Below are 12,350 nucleotides of genomic sequence, written 5' to 3'. Positions count from 1 at the left end.
GTTGTTTTCTTTATACTTTAAGAGTATTATTAAAGATCTGGGGTTCCAAATAAGGTATCTGTGCCCCAGGTGCCTGCGACGACAGCCATGAATGTGCTGAATCATTCAGCTTTGCCTGTGTTATACCATACAGCAATCTGCATTCAATGGGGCCAAGTGCAATAAAAAAGAGTGAATTATTGAATGGTCCCCATCCCTCCATTTGGTTTATTTAATGTTCCATTAGGCAGAACCAGCTCCATTGTATACGGTATTTATTAACTGATGGGATGAATGTCTTCTCAGTAATGTGATTGGTTGGACGCTGTCCAAAAGCTGAATGAATGGAGCAACAGCAGCATTATGATATTCAATATAGTCAATGTTTTTCCCCATCAGTGAAGAAATGTGGGGTATTTGTTATGAGTTGGTCACATACAATGTTGCCTTATTTCATACAGAATCCCTTTGGAAAATGATGAGTTGGCCCATGGAGACTAATAGCATTATACAAGTATAGCTACAGCAGGAATATGCTCCTTACTCCCATAGTACTAAGTCCAATTAAGCAGGAACAGCCCCTAAGTTTTATCATAGTCTGTACAGAGAGATTCCATAAAACTATGGCAGCATAGGTATTCCCTGTACTAAGCACAATTCAGCAGGAACAGTCCCTAAGTTTGCTCATAGTCTGTACAGAGAGATCCCATAAACCTATGGCAGCATAGGTATTCCCTGTACTAAGCACAATTCAGCAGGAACAGTCCCTAAGTTTGCTCATAGTCTGTACAGAGAGATCCCATAAAACTATGGCAGCATAGGTATTCCCCTGTACTAAGCACAATTCAGCAGGAACAGCCCCTAAATCTGCTTACACAAGATTAAAAAAAAACCAGTCTGATTTTAGTAACGTCTCCAATAAAATTCCTTTAAAGGCACAGGACTATCGTGTTGGTGCCCTCCACGCTATACATTAAACTAATGCTCTTCCCAAACCTTAAATATATATGATACATAAAAAAGAGTAAATGCAGGCTAACTGCTTTTTATTAATTCAAACCGATAAGATCTCCCACTGGAGGGGCCCCATCTGGCCCCGTACGCATTTTACTAAGTGGCTGGCGCGTTTGCGAGCTATTGAACGCTCATCATTGTAAGAAGGCAAATAGCTGGGGTCATGCAATATGAAAACAGCTTTAACCCACACTGGTATTTAAATATTTAACCATGTGCTTTTGTTAATCCTATCAGAAGATTCAGAAGGAATAATATCTTCACATCCAGTATCCGTTCCTTGCAAGGCAGCTTGGGTAAAACTTTTCCTTTTCTCACTAATGGATTTATTTATAGAAAGTGCTTGTGACGTGAGGCCCTTCCTAAAGTCACATTGGGTGTGATCACTGTCCTATCCTAATTTTCCCTTTGTGCTCTTTATTCTACACTGCAAGATAAAAAGAAATTGGGTGGCGGAACAGGGCTTCCATGAGCCATTTCTCTTGTACACATATACTGTATACAAAGAAGGAATGTTCTGGGCACACAATAAGCTATACCCTCATACTGTACTGTCTAAGGGAATCAATATGGCACCTCCTCCTCCCATATGTATAAGTACAAATATACAGAGAAGGAATGTTATATACTATAGTGATGATTCAATGTGGATTAAATGCAAGATAATGTATATTTTCCATTTAAAACCACAAACCCTCCACTGTAAGATTAGCAGCCAAAGTTTGAATATCACACAACAGAGTCCTGTCTCTTTCAAGCTCAATTAATTTCTGTTTATTTATGTAACTACATGTAAGAACAGGAAAATATTGATCTCATTAATATTCATTCTGCATTAGGATTATTATCATTATATTATTAACAGAGACAGTGTAGCTCATTGCATAGAGCCAGATGTGGTCTATGTAGTCTGTATAGTCTATTCTAGTTTTTAGAATTTCTGGCATTCTCCTAAAAGAGGGTGTTATTAGTATATTGTGGTCATTTACAATAGTGTCCAGTAAGAAAAGTTGCATCGAGTGACAGGCTATGCTCTTCATATTGGGACTTCAGCTATCTTGTCCTATTCATCATATTTCCCAACTGTCAACATCGTGCCCTACTATCTCCATCTTAACCTATTAACTTAATCTTGCCCTCCTGTCGACACCTTGTCCTACAATATCCATCTAATTTTCATGTTACCATCTTGCTCAACTATCTCCATATTGTCCTACTGTCTGCATCTGTGCTTACTGTCTCCATCTTGCCTTCCTGTCAACATCTTCTCCTACTGTCTCTATATTGTCCTACTGTCTCCATCTTGTCCTACTGTCTGCATTTTGTCCTGGTGTCTGCATCCTTACCTACTGTCCTCAACTTGTCCTTCTATCAACATCTTGTCCTACTTTCTGTATCTTGTCCTACTGTCTCTATCTTTTCCTACTGTTTCCATCTTGTCCTACTGTCTGCATCTTGCTCTCCTGTCAACATCTTGTCCAACTGTGTCCATCTTGCCCTACTGTCTCCATCTTGTCCTACTGTCTCCATCTTGTCCAACTGTGTCCATCTTGCTCTACTGTCTCCATCTTGTCCTACTGTCTCCATCTTGCCCTCCTGTCAACATCTTGTCCTACTGTCTCCATCTTGGCCTACTGTTTCCATCTTGCCCTACTGTCTCCATCTTGCCCTACTTTCTCCATCTTGTCCTACTGTCTGCATCTTGCCCTCCTGTCAACATCCTGTCCAACTGTCTCCATCTTGCCCTACTGTCTCCATCTTGCCCTACTGTCTCCATCTTGCCCTACTGTCTCCTTCTTGCTCTATTGTCTCCATCTTGCCCTACTTTCTACATCTTGTCCTACTGTCTGCATCCTTACCTACTGTCCCCAACTTGTCCTCCTGTCAACATCTTGCCCTACCATCTCTATTTTGCTCTAATATTACTTTCTTACCCTACTTCATCATGCCAACCTGTCTACATCTTGTCCCACTGTCACAATCTTACCCTATTGCCAGCATAATTTCCTTCTTTTTTTATCTTTCCCAACTGTTTCTATCTTACCCAGCTGTCAATATATTGTCCTACTGCCCCATCCTGTCCAACTCTAGTCATGCTGCCCTAGAGTCTCCCACTTAAGTCTCAATCTTAGCTTGAATGTCACCAGGGTCCAATACATTTGACTTTCTGCAGACACCTAATATAGCTTTGGTTGTGTCTCTGGGAAAAATTCCCCAGTCGCAGAGGAACAATATGGTTTTCACAAATCACTGTCATGTCCTAGGTCCCCATTTTGTCTTAAACTATCTCTGCCTAAATTTATAGGAATACCCTCTAACCATAGGTGAATGTAAGTGTCTGATCATTCAGAATTGGCCACCACTGTGATGCAGTTATGTGGCAGTCAGCAGCATTATTGATCTCTACATATAAAGCAGCCGCTAACATGCTTCTCTCTACTTCAAGGAATTGAATTTACACAACCAGGTCAACAATGGTTCATATCTTTATTTAAAGAAACAGTGCTTGTTTTTAGATATCATTTAAATTATTGGTCAAGAAGATGGTATGCATATATTAAAATCAAATTTAAGCCATGTATAGGCAATAGGCAGTACTGTTCCATATGTCATATGGAGGTATTATTTACGATGGACCTCGGACCCTGCACTGTGCATAGATCATAAACAGAAGGCCCAATATGCAGCCCTACTTAGTACACAAAGAATAATAGAATAATGACTTAGTTCTCCAAAGAATAATAGAATAATGACATTTGATAAAAAAGCTAAATCATTACCTTGAACCCATACTGTCGGTTCCTGTGGCCAAAATGTTAAGAGAAATGTGGCGATCACGTAAAGGCCATATTGAATTAATTTAATGTTAAGAGAAATTTGGCGATCATGTAAAGGCCATATTGAATTAATTTAAAAGGTTTCACATTTATACATGAAATGATTAATTAGCCCCATAAAAAATGTAAGCATGGCTGCAGGTCATGGGATTGTGGGTAAAATATTGTTATTAAATACGGCTATATTAAAAAAAAACAATACAGGAGTGGTTGGAGGTTAATAATAATGTATTTAATTATCTTCTGTAGTTCATTTTATATTAACCCTAATGAATGGAATTGATCTATCATCTATGAAATTGGTCAGCACATGCATTTGGTGTAACCTGTAACCAAGCAGGGGTGCCATTTGGTGCCCCTTAGCAAATCTGGATACTAGAAGTTATTTTTAAATCACACAAAAATTTACACCTCCTCATCCATATTCCAAAATTTATAAAATCGTCATCTTACAGAAAAACTGCTTTCCTCACTCCATCCCACCAAACATCCACCAAATGATAAGAATTTAAAGAATGAGCAGAATGTTCCATGTTCACCAGCCATAACACAGCCAATTCCATTTACACACAGGAGTGCGCAAGAGCCTGGGCATCTTACACACATGCTCAACATGAAATCATTATGAAAAATACAATTATGCACTAAAATGTTGTTGATTAAAATAATGAAGGTTGAAAAGAACCTGTCTTCAAAGAATGCCACAAATTGACATTTACTATACATAGCTCTGTATCCAAGGTTTTTGTATGTGTTCAAAGAATTCAACCATGGTTTGTCTTTTCAGAAATAAACTCATATGCCAAGAGCCTGCAACATAGACCTGGGGATTGTATAGTATAAAAGAAGAGCCTATGTGAATGTAACTGTCAAAACTAGAGACAACATACTAGATGTATCTAAATTCAGATGCTATAACCATAGACTCTCTTAAGAACTCGGGGTTGGAACTCAGTCAGAAGATGTTCATTTTTTGGTCAAGAGGTTTCCTCCATTTTTTTCTATAATATTTACCCATCCCTTCATTACTATTTGCTGCTGATCTTCAAACCCCAACACCTTCAGGTGTTAAAGCTCAATAACAGTTTGAGATCTTCAGGTTGGACATCCCTGACATATAGAATATATATCACACAAACGCAATTCCTTGTCTCCAGGCCATTGTCCAGTCTTTGGGGCCATGGTCCACAGCATAACAGTCTTTTCACATTTGGACAATATGATGTTCTTCAGGGATAAGGATGATAATACATAAGTTGTATTTCATGAAGGACGTCAACGTGTGCACAAATTATGATTAGCCCAGGATTGTTACACAATACACAAGCAAGAACTGATCTAGTCTAATTCCCAATATTGTCCACTCTCCAACTCTCCAATGTAATCAAGCAGATGATTCCAACTTTTCGGTAATTCTGCCATCATTCACACCCCTGAATAATAAGTATACCCCCTTGATAAATGGCAATATCTGCCCAACATCATAGGCACTTGGATGTTACAATAAGGTGTACATTGTGGAAACCCATATTACCTATATATTACTTACAGTACATATTACTTACAAAAAACCCTAAATGGTGATAGACTCCATTCTTAGACCAACAAACTGATAACTATCCAGCATTGTCATATGTCAGAGAAAAACTTTGCCATGAAGATCACTGAGACACAATACCAAAGTCAAGGTGGACTTACCCCTGGCAGTGTCTTCTGCTCATGCAGAGCACTCTGGGCCTTTAGTGCAGATTCTCTTTCACAGTATGTAAGGAAGGCGCAGCCTGTAAAATAAAGGGGAGAAGGATCGTTTACCCAGTGTGTTCTGCAGATACAGGTAGCTGGACTCATTAAAACAGCACAGTATGGGTTTATTTAAATACATCTGTTCAATTACATTAGATGGAGTTCCCAGCTTGTTGTGTGTGTACGGAAGGGGTCTTGGTGATAGTGCTGACACCTTTGTTTCTGAAATAGGACTTTGAAAATTGTTTTCCACTTTCGATTTGAAGGTGAAGGTACCCTAGCCTCGTATGTTCTCTGTATACTCTACCTTCAATATAGAGGTTGCATGTGTCATTTTATAATGATATCAGACTGACAGGAGGGCTTTGGATGAAAATAATTATAATTAATGGGGGAGAGGGTTTAGAAAAAGAAAGAGAGAAAAGTGGCTATCCAATAATGACTCTAGACACCTCTAATGAACCATTGGGTCTTCCACCACCGGTCCTCATTTAGAACAGTGGAACAAGCCTTAATGGGTCATCCAAACCCCATTGCCATTTATTTTGCTTCTCACTGTTCATTTTCCATCTCTCTCATTTGTGAAGCCTGGAGAATGCAACCGCATTAATAACGCAACGGGAGTTAATACGGAAAAAAATAACTCCAAATGGAGCAAAATTACTGTCTCCTCTTCCTGCGCAGTAAAATATTCCGTTAAGCGATTTCCCTGTAAATACCGAGCTCTGGCCGTATATCCAGAATACTTAGCGACTTCACACACAGTTGCGTGTGGAACCCTCATGGAGATTTTTTAATTATATTTCAGAGGTATAAATATTTGTTGTTTAATGATGTTTACAAGAAAATACATCAGAGCAGTAATTAAAGCAAAAGGCCAACAGTGAACAACTAGAAGAGATATTTTATTTTATTATTATTATTTTTTTTTTTAAGCATGATTGTTTTGCAGTTACTGTACATTTCCTTTTCCCATAAGCACAGAAGGCTTTATAAGCTGCATTTAACATTCAGGTTTTAGATGGTATTACCCCACCACTGGGGCTTTCTTAACCCGTTGAGCAACGAGGGACGCAAGTAAAAATGAGAAGATAGGTACATTTTAGAAAATAAAGAGGGTGAAATACAGAAAATCAACAAGACTGAGCTAAAAGGTCAAAATAAAGTATAAACATTTATTTCCTCTAAAAATTTTGTATTTTTTGGTTCTTGTTGTTGTTGTTGTACCTTGTTAGCCAGTCATAGGGCAAAAAAAATAATTATGCCACATTTTTAAAATATTTTTACAGCAATCCAAACAATCTTTTGCCAGCAAAAAAAAAAATCCTACTACTGCAAAGGCAAGGAATATACTTTTCTTTGTGGGGCAAGGTGATGAGCCGACTGTTGGAGTCACTTTTAGCCAAGCTTCCAGCTGACAAATCAAACAGAGAGGTAGAGTTGCATTTAATTTCAGTGCTAAATCAGGGCAATGAGAACTTTCCCAGGAACAAGAGAAAGTGCTTGGAAGCAGAAATGGGCCTATGTCCTGCAATCATAATTAGCCACATAATGCAGTGCTGTTACAATGATTAACTGATCAGGGTAATACTCCCAAAATGGCAGCTATATATTATCACCTAGTGTGACTACTCTAGTGACAAGATTATGCAATATATCACGTTCTCCTTAGGCTTGCACTGTGATCCAGGTTTTTGGGATATGACATCATTTCTAAAGCAGTGTGATACATGTTACTCTTTATAAAGTAGAGGGGGGGGAAGAGCAGCACAAGGGGGAAGCAAGGAACAAGGGACGAGAGAGTGGAAAGAAGAAAGGAAGGATGGAAGGAAGGAAGGCTATGTACTGGTTGGAAGGAAGGACAAAGGTAGGGACAGTGGAGATATACAAAGAGAGTGGGAAGTAAGGAAGGAAGGTTATTTACTAGTTGGAAGGAAGGAAGGACAGGGGTAGAGACATTGGAGAGGAAGGAAGGAAGGAAGGAAGGGAGGGAGGGAGGGAGGGAGGAAGGAAGGAAGGAAGGAAGGAAGGGAGGGAGGGAGGGAGGAGGAAGGAAGGAAGGAAGGAAGGAAGGAAGGAAGGAAGGAAGGAAGGAAGGAAGGAAGGAAGGAAGGAAGGAAGGAAGGAAGGAAGGAAGGAAGGAAGGAAGGAAATAGAGAGAGATAGGGGGAAATAAAGTAGAGATGTGGAGAGAAAGAAAAGGAAGAATGGAAAAAGAAAGAGGGAAAAGTGGGAGAGAAGTTGACAGATGTAGAGAAGAAATAAGAGAGAGAGAAGAAAGAGGGTGGGAGAGAGTTGCAGTACATACTGTATGAATGTAATTCAACATATGTGACTGAATTGTTGCTAAGTACTAATTGACTCTAAACAGAAAGTAGCACATTCAGAAGACTTGGACACTATGGTTAGCTCATTAATTAGTAAACAAGCTTATTTGGGGTGTAGATCCCCTGATTGCACTTAGATGTCTTGTACCTATTTACATGAACATATATATTTACAATATTACATATATGCACATAAATGAAACCCTGGCTTGCCTGTCTCCAGCTTTACGTGGCTTAACAGACCATTGACCTGAATGAAAGTTAATGCTACAGACCATGCTCTGCACCCGCAGGATAGTTTGAAATTGATTACCGAGAAGTATAAAAATGCAGCCTGTTCTCTCACAGACGACTTCTGGGGACACATTGCTCTCTTTGGCTACAGACTGGAAGGCTTAACCTCGGTTTAACATGTTTTGTCTCTACCAGATAAATATTCAGGATGTTTTTAAAACCTTTCTGTTGACTTGTCACACATACATGTAAGGCACAGTAATACAGGATGCCCGATGAGTTACATGTAACATGGATTTTACTCTTATTATCTTATCTTGGCCCTTAATGTTTTTTCGTACTGAAAGTTTTAGCCTAATCAATGTACTCAATTCACACAGAACAGTTTGGCCAATTGGCATGTCCCAAGACAGTTGACTTTAGAGGAGACTGTCAGAGAACTGACTTTCCATGAGACCATCTGGCTTGCACATCCATTGCTCCAAAGGAAACCTGAGTGCCATTTCTACTATAAGACCAGGGTAGTGCATCCCAGTAGGCACCTTCGACATACTAGTCCAACTGACAACCAAGTAGCAACATCTTCATGCCTCAAATCATTGTCATTGGTGTAGGGCATGACATACTTCCTCAAATTTCTGGTCTTCTTTATTGTCCAAAAATAACAGAAAATACAGTGCAACCTGGAACATAAGTGCTGGCACCCTCCGGTGGCCCCTTGTTGTACAATGCTCAGTCCACTAAGCACTTTGTGTTATCTCCACACCACAGTGAATTATATGAGACATGTCACTCCATGAGTGGGGACTCAGATTTATAGACTTACAGTAGTTCAAGATGATATTCATTACATAATATATATATTTTATATATATTTTAAATAATTTACAAATCATACATACGTACATATACATTGACAAGATGTCAGTATGGCAGTGGTTTCCAGTCTATGTTCTCTCTTTTAACTCATTCCCTCCCACCAGTCAGAAACATTAGCGAGATAGAGATAATTTCGGGATCCATCCGGCTGATGGTTTTTGTCAGACTGTCCATCTTACTCTACAAGCCCACATAATTACTTGAGATTTATGCACCCACCTATCATATCAACCCGTCAATCATATCTCTCCTTGTCAGTTTCTCGATCGCATCATCTCTGCCAGTCTCGCTGGTGTGTTTACCCACTACCTGACCCATGAATTTCTCCCATGACACCAGCCCTTTGTACCGATATGCAAGAAGAAGTCCTATGACAGATCTGGAGCTAATTTACAATTCCATGACCCTGCATATAGTAATATAATATAGTGGGAACTGGCTTGCGCTATATATAAATTCTATAAAAAGGAAATAGTGAATTTATGTGGATATTTAAGATTTGAGGTGGATAAATTAATATTTTAAACCTAACAGGAAACTGGAAAAAATGATGAGTATGCTAAAAAAAAGTTTTTCAAAATGAGACAGAATAATGTGCAGAAATAAGTAGGGTGTATGAGTAGATTATTTAGAGGCTCTCAACTTCTGTTTTCCCAGGTACATTCTCCCAGGTAGATTTGTTCAGGATCATTTGAATTAGTTGGATGAAACTTCTTGAAAAGGGTTTTAAAGATTCCTAGTTAGTTGCCATAATCTATAGCCTGGCATAGAGTCCAACCTTCGGCTCCCTCTTGCCTAATGTGCCTTGTATTGTCTAAGGGGCACATTTTTTTAAAATTCAAATTTTTGTTATTGGCAGGAAACCCCCCCAGAAAAAAGCGAGTTAAAATATTTTCAAATTCAAGGTTTCAAAACTTACATTTTTGACATAAAAAAAAATCAAAATCAAAAATTAGACAAACTTCTATATAATTCAAAGTGAAGTGTACTTTCAATATTCAAGCTATTTTATAGTTAAAGCTTTCTTGAAAAAGTCAAGTTCTTAAAAATCAATGGAACAATGGTGATCATGTTTTTTTTCATACATTTTTGCAATTAAGTTTTTCCATTTTCAGTTTTTTCATAAATATGGTAGGGGTTGAAAATATATAAAATCACAATTCTAGTGAGTTTGTGATTTTTTTCCCCCCATATTCAAATTTTAACTATAAAATATGAAAATGTGTAAATCGGCCTCCAACAAATACTGGTATGACAAGTATACACTGATGTTGGCAAGGGAGTTCCAGGAAGAAACATCACAAACTTGGGGTATCTATTGGACAAGGTTCATACCCCTTAGTTTTTATATCTACAAATTGGTGCCAGATGGAAACAAAACAAACACAGCTCTGAATCTCTATGAAATGATTGGTGGTACCACCAAGTAGAGCTGGGTCAATAAACTTATTAACTTTTAGACAAATTCTAGGGAATTATTTGTATGGTCAAGTCAAGTTGGGGTTGTTCAAGCTGGAGAAGAGGTGCTTATGGGGGGATTTGATAACTTTGTATTAGTGATGGGAAAATAAATTCGCCTGGCGCAAATTCAGGGAGAATCTCCAAGTTTTGCGACGGGTGAATAAATTTGCGAAACTGTCACAAAAATTTACCAGTGTCAAAAAAATTTGGGAAAGTCGTTCACATCAAAACTACCATGTGTCAACATTATTCAGGCGCCCATTGACTTTAACGCAGGCGTCAAAATTCGAGTTTCGTGAATGGGACGGGACAAATTCATCACTACTATGTATAAATATATAAGGGGATCATATAATAATCTCTCTAATGATTTATTTACCAGTAGGTCTTTCCAGCTGACACAAGGTCACCCATTCCGATTAGAAGAAAAGAGGTTCCAGCTAAATATTGGGAAGGGGGTTGTTACAGTGAGAGCTGTGAAGATGTGGAATTGTCTCCCTGAATCAGTGGTACAGGCTGATACATTAGATAGGTACAAGGAAGGGTTGGATGCTTTATTCACCAGTAGCTCCTCCCAGCAGACAGGAGGGAGCCAATGAGATTAGAGGAGGGAAAGGGGTGTTACAGGGAGAGCTGGGAAGTGAATCAGTGGTACAGGCTGATACATTAGATAGGTATAAGGAAGGGTCGGATGCTTTATCCACCAGTAGCTCCTCCCAGCAGACAGGAGGGAGCCAATGAGATTAGAGGAGGGAAAGGGGTGTTACAGGGAGAGCTGGGAAGTGAATCAGTGGTACAGGCTGATACATTAGATAGGTATAAGAAGGGGTTGGATGGTGTTTAGCAAGTGAGGGAATACAGGGATATGGGAGATAGCTCATAGTACAAGTTGATCCAGGGACTGGTCCATTTTGGAGTCAGGAATTTTTTTCCCCTCTGAGGCCAATTGAAAAGGCTTCAAATGTTTTTTTTTGCCTTCCTCTGGATCAACTGGCAGTTAGGCAGGTTATATATAGATTTAAGATTGAACTTGATGGACGTGTGTCTTTTTTCAACCTAACTACTATGTTACTTTGTCCTTGTATATAATCAGTTTATTATAAGCAGTTAGAAAATTATAAGTGAGGTTGGTGATTTTAGGTGAGAAATAAAAATAAGAGGCCCAAGTTAGAAACCAATAACGTCACATACGAAATGAGCTCTGATCCGTCTGCTGCAAAGAGACTAATGAAAGCAATAATCTGTCTGGCTGCTGAGGGCTCCCACACAAGTGAGAAATGTCCTTTGTACCTTCTCTAGCAGTTACACATGATGATAAAAATAAAAATCAGGAAAACACTTAAAGGTTTAAAGGCACTGAATAAATTACCGGTAAAATTGCCTCTATAATTTTGAAGAAAATCTATGGGGTTAAACATGGTCCCTCCATATATATACACAACACCATACCTTTTAATACATAACAAATGGGATCAAGCTGATGTCATTAAGAATACAGCCGAGCATGAATTCGCAATTCTCTTAGCAGACGTAGCAACTTATAATAGCAGTTAGAAAAAAAATAAATATATCAGTGGACAAATAATTATACTACTGAGCATAATAAAGCCTGCCATTATGCTAATCCTTTTAGCCACAGCGCTCGGCTTTCTTTTAGTGCTCCCGTTGCGGAATTGGATGTTCATTTCCAAACTATTGAGGTCGTAAGGAAACGAAAAAAGAAAAAAAAAATGGCTGCCGTTATGTCAATAGATATTATCAGTGATATTTTCTAATTACAGTGTTCACAGAGTGTGGGCAGAAATGTAACAGCAAATATTGTAGCTCAAACACATTATGAAGCAGCAGCAATACGTACACTGTTCTTCTTAATGAT

The 12,350-nt window shown here is 38.7% G+C and overlaps 1 protein-coding gene across 13 annotated transcripts in view; it reads right to left on the bottom strand.

The window, feature by feature from the left end:
• Window positions 1–12,350, bottom strand: part of celf4.L (CUGBP, Elav-like family member 4 L homeolog) — a 675,257-nt gene that overhangs the window by 532,159 nt on the left and 130,748 nt on the right. For all 13 annotated transcript variants that reach the window (XM_041582984.1, XM_041582991.1, XM_041582720.1 and 10 more), the window contains 1 exon segment: window positions 5,529–5,611. In XM_041582984.1, the coding sequence (XP_041438918.1) occupies window positions 5,529–5,611 (83 nt within the window).

This window comes from Xenopus laevis, chromosome 1L (genome assembly GCF_017654675.1).
Source record: "Xenopus laevis strain J_2021 chromosome 1L, Xenopus_laevis_v10.1, whole genome shotgun sequence".
Lineage (NCBI taxonomy): Eukaryota > Metazoa > Chordata > Amphibia > Anura > Pipidae > Xenopus > Xenopus laevis.
Note: the sequence above shows the minus strand (reverse complement) of the source record. Positions and strands in the feature narration are given on the sequence as shown.